Source organism: Poecilia reticulata, linkage group LG5, assembly GCF_000633615.1.
Source record: "Poecilia reticulata strain Guanapo linkage group LG5, Guppy_female_1.0+MT, whole genome shotgun sequence".
Classification (NCBI taxonomy): Eukaryota; Metazoa; Chordata; class Actinopteri; order Cyprinodontiformes; family Poeciliidae; genus Poecilia; species Poecilia reticulata.
In genome coordinates, this window is record NC_024335.1 from 27,096,578 (window position 1) to 27,114,200 (window position 17,623).

Consider the following 17,623-nt stretch of genomic DNA (forward strand, 5'->3'; position numbering starts at 1 on the left):
TATATAAAATATATATAAAAAAAACAAGCCTTGAAAATAATTCAAAGGAACATGTTGGTCATTATGTAGGCTGTTAATACTGATTGCGTTGTCATTGTATCACTTCTTACCTGACTGCAAAAATGTTTGTATGCTCAACCAAAGGTCAGAGTCATGACCTTCGCACATTTTTACTTTGTGGGTCAGAAGTTGGAAAGTTTGGGAACAACTGATCTAGAAACAGAACCAAGAGGATCAAAGATGTTATTCTGACTGCAGAATAACATCTGCAGTCAGATGTTATTCTGCTTCTATGCTTCTATTTTTATTTTTTTTTTAAAGAAAAAAAGAAAACATCACAAGCAAAAGGACCAATAACTGTGCTACTGGGGATTTTATTTAAAACAATAATAATAATAATAATAATAATAATAATAATAATAATAATAATAATAATAATAATAATAATAATAATAATAAATTTCAAAATGGACATTGTATTTTACTTTGGACTTTGCTACCATAGCAAAATGTATTAATTTTTTTTTTTTACATCTATCCCAGGAGTATCAATATGTGTGGAGGCTGATGTGTTTTTTCCATCCTAAAACTCTTCCTTCTACTACTTTTCTCTTTCTTCACCTTTATTTTCCTCCAGCAGATGGATCAGCAGATAAATGTCAGCCCTCTCCACCAAAATGGGAGCTGTGGGGTTTGGATATGCGGGTGAGAGGGTGGGCACATTAAACAGGTGTTCCTTACAAAAGGTTATGGTATGAGACAATTACGTTCTCCCTCCACCTGTCTGCTTTAACATGGCTGATGGGACTGTGGTTACATTCCGCTGTGAGACAGTTGTGATAAGGATCTGAATTAGCTTTCACAGTCACTCAGGGAGCCGTCCTGATAACACGCCTCACCAAACCCACAAGATGAAATTGGGGCTGTTTTCTCCATCTCTGCAGCTATTTGTGCAACACTGGCCTTCGCATTACAGCGATGGAGGAAGAAGCTATTGAGGAGTAATCTGGTGCACTCAGCTGACAATCAGCAGAGTTTTGGAGAAATAGCCTGGCACACAATTACAAACATAAATAATATAATTTAGCTGAGCATCACTAAAGGGGAAGAATTCAGGTTTTCTATTTCAAGTCGCCAAACTTTTTAGACTTTGCTTTGTGGAGTCCAAAATAGCACCAACAACATTTTGAAAAAAAAAAAAAAAAGAAAAACAACAGACATGGACTTCATGAAGTAAAGTCTCAGTGATGGGAAGTTCGACTCTTTCAGCTCCCAAACGGCTCTTCATCTATTATCATCTGCAGCCCCATATATTAACATAACTTGCAATGTTTCATATGATAAATCATTTTTCCTTCCTTTATTTATGTATTTGTTTGGTTATGAAAACACACATTCTAACTTCTGTATAATATTATAATTAAACCTTTAATTAATAAAAAACAAATGAACAAAGCACTGCAACCAAATCTATGAAACAGATCCATAATGTTAATTTATTTTTATATAAATTTTCAACCAGATGTTGCTTCTATTACAGCTGTCAGTTATATTCATGGGTTTTTGTTTATTACTTGAGGGGACGGAGTCACCTGACTGTCCTGTCTGTCCCACTCCAGAGTGGGATTTTCACATAGTGGTATGATCCCATATCTTCATACCTGATTGGTTACAAGGCTGCCATGGTAATCAAAACAAAGTTCTGCTGTGAGCAGAGAGCTTGCACTGAGAGTAAGAGCTGAGCAGTGAAAGGGGAAAAAAAGTGGTTAGACGGTTCTCTCTCTCTCTCTCTCTCTCTCTCTCTCTCTCTCTCTCTCTGTATTTCTCCCTCCTCCTCCTCTCTTGTGTTTTGCTGCTTGTTGTGCTGCTGTGTTTGCTGCCACTCCCTTATAAAGAAGGACGACTCTTTATAAGGGAAATCTTAGTGACCGACCCATCACTTACAGACATACAGTACAGTACCTATAGTTCCTAGGAGGAACTGATGTAAATGTAAAGGAGTCTTTTTCTCCTGAAACAGAATATATTCCTAAACCCTAGAAACCCAATGCAGATATGCAGTAAACTGAAATAATGTGAATTTTTAAATTTCATAGCAAACACTGCAAGTAAATGGTTTAAATGTAACCAGCAACCAACAGGCACATGGTAGAGCACAAATCAAAAATCAAAGACCTGAATTTAATGTTCACTTTTTTCAAGTCATCATGAAACATGTAAAGCTCTAAAGCAACACTTCATTTTATTATTTTTGTAAGCAGAGATTTTTAGCATGCACAGCAGATACAATGTGATCTGCCAGAGATGCTTCACTGACAGCGAATGGGATACTTTGAAGAGTCTGTGGCAGGACTCAGGAGGATTTTATGGCTGTGTTTTGTGGTCTGTAACTGGCTTACAAACCACTTTTGCATCTGGATGCAAGAGCTTAAATTGTCTGAGAAATCTCAAAGTTGTTTTTTTCCTGTTGAACATTTGTGTTACATACGTCAACTGCAGTGCTGTGTTTTGGCCCCTTTTTCTCATTATTTTTAGCATTCTGTGACAGCCCTGTGAGCAGAAAGTGTTACTGCTGCTCATATCGCAGAACGTTGGAAGTCTGAAAAAAAGACACTTCGTCTTTAAATTAAAAGAAACTGAATGTGGAAACAAGTATTTTCAGCACTTTGGGTGCTCCAGAAGAAACCAAAACCAGTTTAGTTTTTGTTTTCTGTGTTTCTCTCAGTTGAAAAGAGAAAAGAATCAGTTCTCCACTAATGTGGTGGATCATTTGCATTTCTCTTTCAGGTGTTATGGGCGAATACGAGCCAAAGATTGAAGTTCAGTTTCCAGAAGTCGTTCATGTTGCCAAAGGATCCACTGTAAAGCTGGAATGCTTCGCTCTTGGAAAGTAAGCAAAGTACACACTGAGCGAGCTCAGCATCATCAAAGGTAGAATGTTAACAAAAGACAGCACTGCTGTGTTGCAGAAACTTTGATTGTATCCCTGTGTGTTTTAAGCTGGCCTACGAAACCAGGTCAACAGAGTGGTCATTCTGTGTGGGTTTAGGGGATTCACTAAAAATATGTTTTTACCACAGTGTGTTGAATCAAACTAGTTAAAAAGGCTGTACACCAACAAAACAAAGTGTTAGAATAAAACCTGTAAAATGACATGTGGTCAGACACATTTAACAGCTGAAATAAACTTCAATGAATTTATCAAATTCCAGGCAATTTTGGAAATAAATGTGTTAAACTAAAATAGCTAAAATCCTATTTTTAAAATCATTTTTGCTCATCTAGTTTCTCCTCCCATGTTACAACTGATTTGTAATTACTCGTAAAAACATTACTCAAATATGAATAAACTTTTTATTCTATTCTAACAAGATGGGAAACAAAACCCTTTCCCTGATAACCACAGCTAAGACGTGCCTTTCACTAGCAGTGACTGCTTCAGGGGAAAAGGCTCGTCTTGCTAGTAAGTTCAACTTTAATATTAGACTGTAGCTGAATTAGTTAGAGGATTGTGTGAAATGAGGTTCTGTGTGAGATTATGTGAAGATATTGACAGTGATAGTTATATTATTTGTAATAGAAATATTAGCTTATTGGAAATTAAATACATCACTGGTGTAGTGGAAGCTAACGTGCTAGTCACGTTAGCTTCCACCGTAGACATTCACCGTATGTTTTAGCTAATTTGAATATACTCAAAATGGCTATGTGGTACACAAACCATGTCAGCAGATGTTCATATGCTGCCACATGGCTGAGCAAAGTCCATTCACAAAATCATAAGGTTCTGATAACACACCACCGGACTCGATACATTTAGCTTCAGTCTAGCCTCGTTTTGATCTTGGTGATGACTGAACTCTCTGTGTTATACGTTCCTTATTGTTCCTTATGTGGCAAGTAATACCTTTTATAAATGCTAACTGACACTTCTGCATAGCTCACAGTTCCCTTTGCAGAGGGTACAAGTCCTTGATAATTGGAAACAGCAACCAATCTGATTGGTCAAATGGTGGGTTCAAACATCTCTTGTTGTTTTGTCTCCAAACTGGACTCTAGGCTGGCATTATAAAGTATGTTTCATGTTAAGGTCATTAGACGGAGAAAAAAAAACATGGAGAGGAAGCCTGGCATTTCAGCAGCTTTCTTCCATGAACAGGAAGCCGACCTTTAGTGTTAGATCTGAATTGCAGACTTTAACACAGAAATCTATATTTAGATCAGTGAGGATGTTGAAAAGTCCAAACTGCATAATGCAAGCTCTTTCAAGGAAGTCATTAAATTTGAATAAGTGAGGGACAGAAACTAATCCTGATATTAATTGGGTTAAACATTTTTACAACTCAGATTGCACTTTAAATGCTTTATCATTTCCATTAGAAGTACAAATTGTTCATTAAACATTTTTACTGCTGGTTTTATCTGTTGACCCTAAAACACCTCAACCCCTATTTTACAGCCCTGCTCCCTCCATCAGCTGGAGGAGAGTGGACGGCGTACCCTTCCCCAGGAAAGTGGACATGAGGAAGGCCAGCGGCGTCCTGGAAATCCCGTACTTCCAACAGGAGGACGCCGGCACGTACGAGTGCGTGGCTGAGAACTCCCGGGGGATGAACACGGTGAAAGGAAAGCTCTCTTTCTACGGTAGGTGACCTGCCGCACATGAATATTTGACCACAATGGAGGTACGTCTTGTCAGACCGGCTCAGACTGAGAGGGCAGAAAAGAAAACCAGACACGACTCTCCTTACAAAACAGGCGGCTGGGATCAGCGCCGGATTGTTTGGCACACAAGAGCAAAGAGGCCGGTTTTAACAGCACATCAAAATGATTAAAGCCTGTCAGCCATGATGCCTCTAATATTTTGATCCAGATTAAAGGAGTGATGCGGATGAGGCTGAGCCCTTGGATGTGACCTTGTTGGTGAGCTTCTCATTGGGTTCCACCAGATGGCATCGTGATTGACGTCCAACTTGACTGAAGAGCAGAGCTGTTAAATGTACTGTACATAGAGTAGGGCCGCATATGTCAGGGACATAATCTGCATAGCAGTAACATCTGGACGAGCAGGAAGAGGATTTGCCGTTGTTGCTGGCGATCCCCCAACTGGAGTCACTGCTACGCAGGTTAGCTTTAGGAGGTCGGCATCGGCACACGCCAGGGATTTTAAAAAGCAAAAATTAAACAAGAAACAATCATCACAATCAGAAAGTGATAAAAAATTTAACCTTGGTTGAGAAATATGTTTATAACAAACAGAAAGAAAACACTGACGTGAGATCCAACAGAACTCTAGAATGTTTCTTCAACCATCAAGCTCCTGGATCAAACTCTAAAAATGATCAAACACACCTGGATGTTTGTTGTGAGGAAAAATTCAGCAAGAGAATCGTAATAATTTATGTTTATATATATATATATATATATATATATATATATATATATATATATATATATATATATATATATATACAGTACATCTATACAGTGGGAAAACAAAGCAGCAACTCCTGGTTTCAAGTAAAGAAAACAACTAGCATTTTAGTAGCTGCGAGGAAGCTAATATACTGTATGCTACACGAAAGTTATTACCTGCTTCCTTTTTTATATCCTTGTGAGTTTACTAAGGATAAAAAATATCTTTGTTAATTGGAGTACTTTTCCTTTACTTGTAGAGGGAGGAGTCTGAAAATTTGCAAATAAATCCCCAATGTTTTTCAAACTGCTGTTATGTCCATACTAGCTACATCTCAGCTCACTGGGGAGAATTGACGCTCCCCAGTGAGCATCCGTGAATTCTCATGGTGATTTCCCTGATGAGGAAACTGGAGTTGTTGGTTGTAATAAATACCAGTGATTATTTCATGAGGACACGCCCCCAAATAAACTTGTTTTACTCTACTTCATATTTTGTTATTCCTGACTGTACAGGCTTGTATGTGGCTCCTGAAGTTTATACTAAACAACTATGTCTAATCACAGACAATACATGACTAAATGAGGAAGGCAGTTATCTTTTTAAATAGGGCTAGGATGGTTTTTTCCTTCATAAATGAACTAATCATCTATAAACACAATTTTGTAGCTACTCTGGTTATTTCTGCCTTAAATCTATAAGAAAACAAAATCTGTCGCGCACTTTTCTTACTATCAGTACCTCTGAAGATGGAGAGATGTATGTCTGATGTTCCACTTTTTAATACATGCACCGAAACATTTCCATAGACCTGACTTTTTACAAGCTTAACTGAAAACGATGTGTACACTCTGTGTATCTTCACTACATTATAAAAACCATGTAAACCCAAATATTAAAATTGTTTTCTTTAAAATAAAATATGTTTATTTTGTAGCTGTCAATTGCTGTAGAGTTGTGAAAATGTTTTTACGTTTTTCTGACCTTAAGCCGTTCAAACGTGACAGATAAAATATATTTTGCAACTCTGTGATCATCTGTCAAGAAGAAAGGAATATAACATGCTGTGTCAGCTATCACAAAGTATGTCAATTGGGACATTTCTCAATTTGTCGTTATGTACCTCAGCCTGGATTCTGCCAGCTTCAGCCTTACTAATCCCTCTGAGCCGACCCTCCTCTCATTTCAGATGTCTTTTGTCAGGCCCTGCCGCTCTCTTCCCTGCAGCCAGGTGATAAAAATCTTACTTTGAGCTGCTTTTGAATTAAGCCTTTGAGACATTTGTTAGTAGTGTATGCCAGCGGGATGATCGATAGTAGTGTATCTTGTACACCAAAACATGCTGGAGCAGAGAGAGAGCGTTAGTTTGTGTAAAACAGGAAGACATGCAGATATTATTTTGCGGTGCTGCTGTTCTCATTGGTCAAACATGGACATATGTACCTTTGATGTCACTGGTCATGTTGCAAGAAATAAAGCCCCATAGACTTTACACCTATGTTAAGGAACTGAAGCTAAAACTCATGAACTGATTTTGGACAGTGAGAAAATTAAATGGTGCACAGTGCCTTGCAAAAATATTTACACCCCACACACTTCTTAACCTTCCTGTGGTTGGACAGCGGGGAAGCAGGGCTTGTTGTCCCGTCAGACCATAAATTCCCAAAGCCACACAAAAAATTTGTAAAACTGCACACAAGGTCAAGGTCAAGGTAAAAAGCTTGTTGGGTCCATTGACCCCATCTCTTAAGACCATGGGAGGGTTAAATATTGCTCACCACTAAGTAAAGGTTGAAGACAAAAAATGATTGTCTTCTTGCTTGTTTGCGTTGACGTAACTCAGATGGCTTCCTGGTTGCATTTGCATTGGTGTATTTGCAGGCTTCCTGTCGCATAATCTCACGGTGATTTCCCTAATGAGGCAAATTCCCATCTTTCTTCTGCTTTAGCCTCTTGACGTCTGGCCTGATTGCATGCAGGCTTGGCCTCTTACAGGCTGAGATGGGCTGCCTGCCTTCATTTGGTGAGCGTTGACTGAGAGTCGATATGTGCACAGCAGATGAGGGATGGAGAGAGGCACCCTGACAGTACAGGTTGAAATAGCAATGATGGCAAAGCAGTCCTGAAGGGTGCAGGAAGTGAGGTGGCCCATCTGCCATTCCTTGATACAGAGGTGTGGTAATATGCGATATGGATGTTATTGAGAACCCTACAAAACATCTAGTTCTCAATCCTTGTCAGAGATTGATAAAAGGAAGCCTTAAAAGCTGTCTGTATTTTCTTATCATTGACACACACAAAAAGCTACAGTAAAGGTTGAAGTTGATCTCGTACAACAAAAGCCTCTTCTCTGCAGCAGAATAAATAAAAGAATCCCCTATAGGCCCCTACCTGTAAAAGAAACAGTTTCACTATTTGGACTGATGGCTAAGGCGTAGCCTCCATGCAAGTCAAATGTCAACACTTCAACTAACCTTGTAGAGCCTCCCCATCTGCTAGAGGATTCTCAGAGACCTGCAGCACAAATACTAACAGTTCCTTGAACCAGAATGAATTTAGATGCTGAATCTGTGCCTGACTCCTTTATATAGTATAGTGAAAAAGTGAATAAAGGTAAGGTAAGGTAATTTTATTACCTTACCTTTTCAGCAACAAGGCAATTCAAAGTGCTTTACGTGAATTAAAAGGAAATACAAACAAAATAACAAACCAAAGGAAATAGCAAAAGAAGAAAAAAAAGAGAATCAAATAATATTGATCCAAAGTATATAAACTAGATACTCCTATTCTGTGTTTGTAGATCAGTATAAGTAAGTATCCTCTGGTCTTATCCCTTTTCCGAGTTGGAAGAATAGGAGTCTAAAACGTACTTGCTAAGGTAGTTTTTCTGGATTCTGTTTGTTCTAATCCCTACTAATACTTCTTAATGACACTGCAAGTACACCAGACCAACCTGTTTATGTTTGACTGTTTGCTGGCCTTTTGTCTGTGTAGCTATAACCTTACAAAAACCTACACGCACACACACACACACACACGCACACACACACACACCCACCCCACCCCACACACACACACACACACACATAGTATGTCTATCTTCACAAGGACTTTGCATTTATTTTCTTTTGTTTTTCATTCATTTTTGCAGCCCAACCCTAATCTTACCATTACCATTAGGGTTATGGTACCATACTAACCATTAGGGTTAGTATATAACTAGTATATGAACCATGCTAACCCAGCAGGGAGAGGAGCCCAGGACTTAGGTAAACTGTCCAAAGATCTCCTTGTCCAAGCATGGTCTGAAGGGACCGCCATCACCCAGGAACAAGAACCCAAAATATGGGTAGACTTTATCAAAACTCCCCTGGTGCTGGAGAACCATGGGTAGAACAAAGAACCGAATCATGCTGACCCAGGAATAGGAGCCTAAAACTTTTCCAAATCTAACGAAAATGCAGATTGTCCCCTAAGGACTCTAAAATGCCTCCCGGCTTCTCAAAGCTAATCGGCTAGTTAAAAAGCTAACTTTTTTTCATTTCTACACATTCATCCTATTTTTACAACAAGATGGCTATGAAAGACAACGATCAAGAAAAAACAAGACACGGTTGCCATCGGGTGGAATTTTCAGGTATTGCAAGTTACCCATACAGAATTTTCCCATTCCGACCACATAGACTGCTTGCCAATTTAATCTCATTCGAAAAACAGAAAGCTTGGGTCCTTTCCAGTGTGGAAGACATGCATTTCAATGTTAATTCACTATCCAAATGGGAGAGGGGCCTTAACCTTAACTCAATTCACACCTTAGTCTTAGACCTAACCCCCAACTTAACGCAACACTTCTTCTTATGTGGCTTTGGCCTCATAAGGAACAATCAGTCCCCACAATTTAGTATGTGTTGTAAGTTCTTACAGTGTATCAAATACAAAGCCACATACATACACACACCGTCTATACTTCCTTGTTGAAGCTGTTAAGCTGTACTGACAGATATACGTATAGAGCCAGTGGATTTCTCTCTATGTTTTTCTGCTTCACCCAAAGGCAATATATTGTATAGTGGGAGCTAATTAGTGTAGGCTGTTAGTGAAAAGGCTTGACAAAGGTCAGTCCTTGAGAGTGACATTAGGTGACGTCTGTGGAATGGAAAAGTGCATTTGGACTTTCATTTAATCCTGCCAAAAGCCTTCTGTGATATAGGGTGATAAAGTCTTGACCTGAACATCAAGAAGAATGTAGAAAACAGAACACAAGAGCTTTACAAATCTAGCTTTAAGTACCTTTGTTTCAGTTGAATCATTAACTAGCCTTGGGTTACCTGCATGATACAGGAAGAATCAATTCTCCTCCTGTATAATTATATCATCATTTACTCAGATTCTATTGAACAGAGTAATTTTATGGTACTAGGAGCCACCCTAATGTATATGGAACCAGTATTTTTCACTTTCATTCAGACGTAGCCACTCTTGGAAAATAAAAGCTATTCTGGAGAAAAAACAACAACATTAAAGTGATAAATAAAGACTTAAAGAAAAATAGTAAAAATCGTTGTTTTCTTAGGCTGCGAACACTTATGGAAGTATTCACAATTTGTTTCCTTTTCTTTCTGGTTTCAGTTTGTACATTCAACCTCACTTGTCCACTCATGTATACCTTTAAAAAAAACTTTTGACACTGGTGGCCTTTATTTATCAGTAGCTAAACAGGAAGTAGAATAGAGAAAGGAAAAAACATGCAGTAAATGGCATAGGTCGGGGAACTGAACCCAGAACAGCTACTTCGAGGACTGTAGCCTCAACATGTGGTGTGACTGTTCTATTATGGATTCACCAGACACTCAATAATGGATTTGTATGTTCCCATCATCTTACTTTATGTAATATTTTGATTGTTTTTTTAGGGGGGGTTTTTTCGTATTATGTGCAACAGCTTTAAATAAATTTGTTTTGTATGTATTGATGAAAAACTTCCACATAATAAGTCAAATATGGTACAATGAGTCTATTATATAAAATGTCATGAACTCATTCTAAGTCAATACTGTCAATAGTTCATTTCTTGTTTATTATGGTTTCCAAATATCATAAATTTAGTCTTATCTAAATGTTATGATAATTTATTGTTTTTGAACCATTGTTTTAATTCTTTTATTTATGTAGTGACCGTTATTCATTTAGTCGGTTGACTTAGTTATTTTATTTTATTTTTTTTGGTTAGTCGGTTGATGGATGTGTTGCTGATGAATTCTTGGTTAGCTGGCTGATTTGTTGATTTATTGTATGGGTGGTCGGTTGGTTGGCTGACTTGCTGGCTGCTTGGTTAGTTATATGTTTGGTTGCTTTGTTTAATGGTTGGTGAGTTAGTAGCCTTGTTGGTTGACTCATTCATTTTTGATTTTGTGGCTGCTTGTGCTGTTGACTGGTTGGTTAGTCAGTTTATTGGTTTGATAGTGGTCTGGTTGATTGCTTGGTTTGGTGGGTGGCTGATTAGTTATTTGGGCATTCAGTTGTCTTTCTGGATAGATGGTTAGTTGGGTGGGTTACCTGATGGGTTTTTTGTGATGAACCTGATTGGTTCATAGCAAACCTGATTGGTTAGATAGATGGATGGTTGATTGATTGATTAGTTGGATGGATGATGGATGGATGATGGATGCAACCGTCCAACCAACCATGAATGGTTGCATGGATGGTTTATTCAAGAAAAAAACAGCAGGATGTCAGGGGTATTTGTCCATTTCTGAAAACTGCCCACGGTTCAACTGAATAAACTGATCTTGTACTAAATTTTATAAGAGAGTTGCCTTGGTCACATAGTTCAAATTTGACTTTTTACTCCCATTTATTTTTATGACTTGTATGTTAATTGTTGAACAACTTTTTCAAATCAGTAATCCTGTTTACTTTGCCTTTCCATGTTTCCAGCTCCACCTCATCTCATCGAGAAACCCCAAGACGTCCAAAAGTTCATCGATGACTCGCTGGTGTGGGAGTGCAAAGCCACAGGGAAACCGAAACCCTCGTACAGATGGATGAAGAACGGAGAAAACCTGGAATCTACAGAGGTGAGGTCTGCCAAATGTCTCCACGCTCACAAAGTCCAAAACTTAAACATGGGGCACACTAACACCTTTTTACAAATTGCACTCTCAATCTTAGTAGGAAATGAAGAATACCAAACATTCATACTAAGCACACCTTTCTCTGTATTAATTATTGTCATCCACAAATAAAGCATTTATTTCAAAGGTTTTTAACCATGCCCCCTTGTGCTGCGTAGAACAAAGAAACAGGCCAAGTGTTTAAAGGCGCCGTGATGTAGAAGATACACTAATCATCTGCTAAATCTCTTCTTACCAACCTCAGTTATTAATTCTGTGCCACCGCAGATGTGAAAAGCAGGATTTTTTTTCAGACTCAAGGCTTAATTCATTCCTTTGTGCTTCCTGCCCCCTCAGTTTCCCCACAAGAAATTCTCCATCTCATCTTGGCATATGGAAAAGTGTGATTTCTTTATTATTTATATTAGATAATTACATTTGATGTTTTTTCCCTTTTTTCTGAGTACTTTTAAGCTGACTGATTGGACACTGCGTCACAGCTTGCATTTGATAAATAAACTGCCAATATGTTAATTTGCTTCTTTATGCAAAGATGGTGACAAACACACCGGAGGACACAGATCAGTACTTGAGTGTTGTACATGAGGTAGGAACAAACCCGGGTCTGTCACCACATAACCCGAGGCAGCGCTCCACTCAGCGCAGCCTCTTTCACATAAAAAACAGATTTAGTTTACTGTCAGGGGAGCACAATCAACAGTCTGTTTTGCCAACAGCAATGTCTTTTATCAACATCTTTTTATAGTGGTGCAAAAAAAAAATTTCCCTCTTGTTTCTTATAAGGTAGTTTCTTAAAAAGATTTAATATTCTATTACATTTGATGAGATTTATTTTCTTATCTTTATGTGGATGTACTTAGGAATTTATGATGGGATAAATAAATTCAAACTGTAGCGCTCGGAGTAAATGGCTAACCCAGTCACCTGTCTGGGGATGAGGCAGTGCTTGGAGTGTGATTAAAGGTTACATCGACTAACCCTGACGTTTGTGAAGCACATTCCTCCTTAATATAGACATAATAAATGGATATATTCAGAAAGCATGGGTGAATGGATTAATCAGCGAAGGGTGCTGCATTGTTTGAAATGCCACCATTAACCACTGCTGCTTAATGAGTGGAAGAGGGAAAGGTCAGCAGTGTGAGGAGCAGTGGTGGGGGGGCACTGGTTGTTAGTTATTACTGGGAATCGATTGAGGTCTTTTTTGAGTTGCTTCTTCACTAAACTGTATTTCTGCTGATAGTTTTCTGCCTGGGAAGAAGCAGCCGCCCTGTAAGAGGGAACGATCGGCCATTTTGATGGTTGTCCTGAATGTGCTGTATTTGTGTTAAGGTACAAGACATCCTAGGGAGGCAAAGAAAGCCTTGTGACTGTGCAGACAAAACATGCTTTTTGTCTGCGCAGCTGCTGATTTCAGATTTTTAGCCCAGCTGAACCACAGAATTCATCTCTGGAACTTTGACTACACTTTTATAGGGGATGATAATGAGGCAATATGTACAATCTTTAAAACAAAGAAGAAATAATAAGTCAAATGTATTCTTGTTTTCCCTTAGAGACAGTCTAACTGTCAAAAGTACTTATAATACATTGATACCTATAGAGCATTCCTGTCCCAGTCCACACGCACAATCGACGCTATCTCAGTAGTCAGACCTGTTTGCAGATGTATGTGGAGAGTCCCAGTCTTGGACTCCCCAAAATGTTTTTCATTTTCTTCCTTCTCTTCGTTCTCTTTTAGAAAATACTAAAAGGTTTGTGCGCTTTGTATTTTTTAAATTCACCGCTGGCTGTCATTTTCTGACAGTAACTGCGTTGTCACGGGGCGCCTTTCACTTAAAGCTGCAGCACGTAACTTTCATAAAAATATTTTGACATATTTGTTGAGACTGTCACCATGTGATGACAGCATAGTATGAGAAAGATAAAATGTGAAAAAATGTAGCTCCTTCCTTCTCCCAATGCTAACTAGAAGCAACCATTGAGAGCCAGGAGTTGGGTGTTAGCGTTGAAAATCATGCCCGTGTGCATGCCGCTTAGCCCCTCATCATTGCACTCTTCTACAATATAGCTTCTCTCAGTCAGCATAGTCTGCAGTGAATACTAATTTAGCAGCAAGTACATGAAAATGATTGTCAGTGCCAAGACCCTCCTCCTGGCTCTGATTGGCTGTTTTCGGTCAGGAGCGTAGCATTTCTTGAGATCGATCTTTTCACATATGATCTGTCTCATTTTATACTGTCATGACATGGTGATAGTTTTAACAAATATGTCAAATATGCAGCTTTAAGGGGGGGAGTAGCACAAGTTTCATTTCAAAGCTGAATTTCTTGGGACACCATATGCTGCTGGTGTGCGCTGCCTTTTACACAGCCTGGCATACACAGGGTTCACAGTATCTGGAAGCAATTGATATGAAAATGGAAATCAGCGTATTACCGCATAATGTGAGGAATTTATCACAAGTATGAGGCAGCTGTAGAATGTGATTGACCTGGGGTCCAGGTAGGTGATGGAGCACCAATGTTCCGATAACAGCGACTAATGTATCCACGTGGTATCATCAGTGTTTTTTATCTTTGCTTTTTGGAATGAGTGACTAAGTGATTACATCATTGCTACACTGATGATACCACCATCGATCCCATGCAAGTGGAGTCATATACATAACCATTACTTTCCCTAATTATGCTGAAGTTGGAGCGTTTCTCCTGCAGGCTCAGGGCTGTAATACACCCGGCTCCGGAGACCTCATGACACAGAATTTGATCAGTATTCACAGCGAAACTAAACATCCACACATCAACAAACTATACTGTAAATCAGAGCAGATACTTCAGTCCTGGTGTGACTTTTCAATACACAGTCATATTTAAAAATTAGAATATGTGTTCCCTAACCTATTTCATTTTTTTCACTTTGTGAATAAAATTGGTGAAATAAATTAACTTTATTAATATATAAACTTTATTTGTAAATAGATTTACAAAGTTAATTTATTTATAGTCAATAACTTTAAATATTATTCAATAGTATAGCATAGATTATGGCATGAGCTGTCTGTGGGGATGCTTTTATTGCATTAACCATCGCCAACAATTAACAATTTTCAGACAAATTCATTTCTTATTCCTCTTCTTTTTTCTCAGCTTTTGAGTGAGAATGCTTCAGTTTCCAGTCTGGGGATCTGCCATCGTGGTTCTTTTTATGACCCACCGGGTGAAAAACTAATGCTTTATCTGAATGTTCCTTTTCTTCCGGCTGTTTCCGTCTGAAGGACTTCAATCTCTTGATTTATTGTCAATGGCCTCAGGATTAGGACGGCTATGCAATTAAAAGAAAACTCTACCGAGAAAGAAGATTTAGTTCCTATAGAGGATGGATGACTTACTGTAGTGGACTACTTGAACTGGGGGTTTCCCTTATAGACATCTCAAGTAAAAGTTTCAGATTTTAGGTAGTGAGTTATCCCATTAAAGGCAGGTTAACTGCTGTAGTTAAGGGGAGATGGTTAAAATTCCCTGACTTGCTTGTTAATCGGTGCTGTATCAAAGTAAGTAGGCTCAGTTTAAAGGTTTTGTTCCTCTCACTGCAAGCCACCTGGGAGCTTTGTTCATGTCTGCTGCTGTGCTTGCTTTTCAGTCGAGCGCATATGGTAAATTAATCAAAGATCTTTGGAAACAATAAGCAGATTTATCTTGCAGTTCTGCTCTGGTGAATAATAATAGTTTGCAGCTCTGTAGTAGCATTTTCCTTTTCTTATGTTTTGAAGATTAAACTCCGGAGATTAAGATTCATTTTGACTGATTCAGTTGTTGCTTTCTGTTACTTTTATATTTCCATATTTAAGAAAGGCAGTGAAGAGATTTCAGTTTTTTCTTAAACTCTTGGGTATTGCCTATCAATTTGAAAAAGAATACATGTTGAGTTTTACACTTATTAAGAAAGAGACAGAGAGAGAAGTTTTAGAAATTAAAGGGGCAGGGACATTACATTATATTATCAAAACATACCTGGAGTATTGCCTTGATTCTTTTGTGCATGTTTGATTAATCTTTTAATATCCATGACAGCCATTCAGCTGTTCAAAAATGCCTGGTTGGACTTAGTGCTGGCTTTGAGGATGCAGCTCCTCCTCATAGTTACAGATTCCAAGTTTCCACCTCACAGAACAACTCTTCCCCACTCAGCTCCTTCAGACTAACCAGCAGCAATTAGCAAACACCTGGTGGAACTGCTGAGGTCATTATAGGAGCTACTTCTCAGAACAATGCTGGTAAAAGTGTTATGAAAGGGACTTCAATCCCTCTTGCTTAAAAAAGGAGCCATGTTGTGACAACTTCCTAAAGGCGGAGTTTCAGAACGAGTAGGAGTTTTTAAAGAGACAGAGGCCCAATTTCAAGGTGTTAAATAATTTTCTCAAGACATATTTAATATATATAGCATTTTCATAACTGCAGTTAAGATAGTTACTGGATTGTGCCATAAAATGGCACTATGTGTCTGAAAGCCTTTTACATTATGGGATAAAAATATCATCTTTTTTCTTGTGGTTTTGTGTCTAAAAAAAGAAAAATCTGCCACATATTCACTCTTATGCTCTAAAAATGGGTCAAACATGGATTGTGGACTCTTCCAATAAAGGTCAAGAACAGTGTGTAACAAACATAAATAATGAGTACATACCACTACAACAGTCCAGCAGCAATCAGATGCAATATTTTCAAATATCAACACTAGAAATTCATTTATATATCTATATATAATTTAACATTGTGCATTTTTTTATCAACCAAATCAGTTCAGTGTTCAGTTCACATGACATGGCCAATCACTTTTGCATTGCAGAAGGGGTGCAGATGGTCCCCCCAGGTCCCAGAGCCAAAAACTGCTGATTTTAGAGGAATGTCATGGCTAATTAATAGCAGCTGTAAATGGGAGTGCTTCGCTCCTGCACAGACTGATACCCGCCACCATTTGCCTGGCTCGCCAGAAGGGATGCTTGCCCCTGCACATCCAGAGCTGCTGAGCATTATGGAAATTTCCGGCACAACCTGCTCAAATGCAGGATTAGTTTGTGATCTCTCAGTGAGGACAGCCTCCGTTTTCATGTGACAGCGCCTTAATCCTCCCTTCCCTTTGCGTCTGGAGTTCAAATGGGCTCTAATGACACTGAAGGTGAGTCGGAGGAAAACACGGGAGATGGAGGGCATGGAAAGCCGAAACCTCACACAGCTGCAGAGACGGAAGACAGGCCCTAAAACATTTACTGCTTGTACTAAGGAGGGATAGAAGAACTTGCGATAAGACCAACATTTTACTGAACTGAGCCAAAAAACAGATACAGTCAAATATTGGTATCATAACGCAGGTTTGCCATCTCAAAGACAAATAAGCTTCGCACTTGAACTTGAAGATATTTTAACAACCAAAAACAATAAGGAGAAAGGAGGTGAAAACCACACAAAGCCACAACTTTACACAAAATTAATCATTAAATATTTGTAAACAAAATTGCAGTTCAAAACATTTTTAACCATCAAAATGGAAACTATTGAGCTCATTTTAGCCATTAGCTTAACCTGAGCCAATGATTCAGTGCGCTGCATCTTAGCACAAATTTGTAGGATCAGCAAGATGCTAAGTTTATACCAACGGAACAACTAAATCTGTTATAATCTGGTATTGCAGGAACTCGGTTTCTTACTGACAGGCATTTATCTCAATAAGCAGAAAGACTTTGTTGGAGATTAAATTCTCAGCTGACCAAGTGATCCAGCCCAGTTTTTGGTTCATCGTGCTCCGCAGCCGTTAAACACATTTTAATTTGATGCCTCAACGATGAGCTTGATTTCCCCTGCAGGGGACTGAATCTGATAGTCCAAACAGATGAAGAGAAGCTCAGAGCATTACCAGGTACACATCACTTAGTATGTAAAGGGCATACCTACGGGATCTGCAAAGCAATTTTCCGATGTTATGATATTCCTTCCCCTCTTATCCCCTCCTTCTGCTGAAGGGGAAACAGGCCCTGTGGTGCAGCAGGGTGTGTGTGTGTGTGTGTGTGTGTGTG

The 17,623-nt window shown here is 38.7% G+C and overlaps 1 protein-coding gene across 2 annotated transcripts in view; it reads left to right on the top strand.

Moving 5' to 3' along the window:
• cntn4 (contactin 4) overlaps positions 1-17,623 on the top strand; it is a 246,126-nt gene that overhangs the window by 135,209 nt on the left and 93,294 nt on the right. For both annotated transcript variants that reach the window (XM_008410160.2, XM_017304953.1), the window contains exons 7-9: positions 2,788-2,890; positions 4,460-4,644; positions 11,354-11,493. In XM_008410160.2, the coding sequence (XP_008408382.1) occupies positions 2,788-2,890; positions 4,460-4,644; positions 11,354-11,493 (428 nt within the window). The remainder of the gene's footprint in view (positions 1-2,787; positions 2,891-4,459; positions 4,645-11,353; positions 11,494-17,623) is intronic.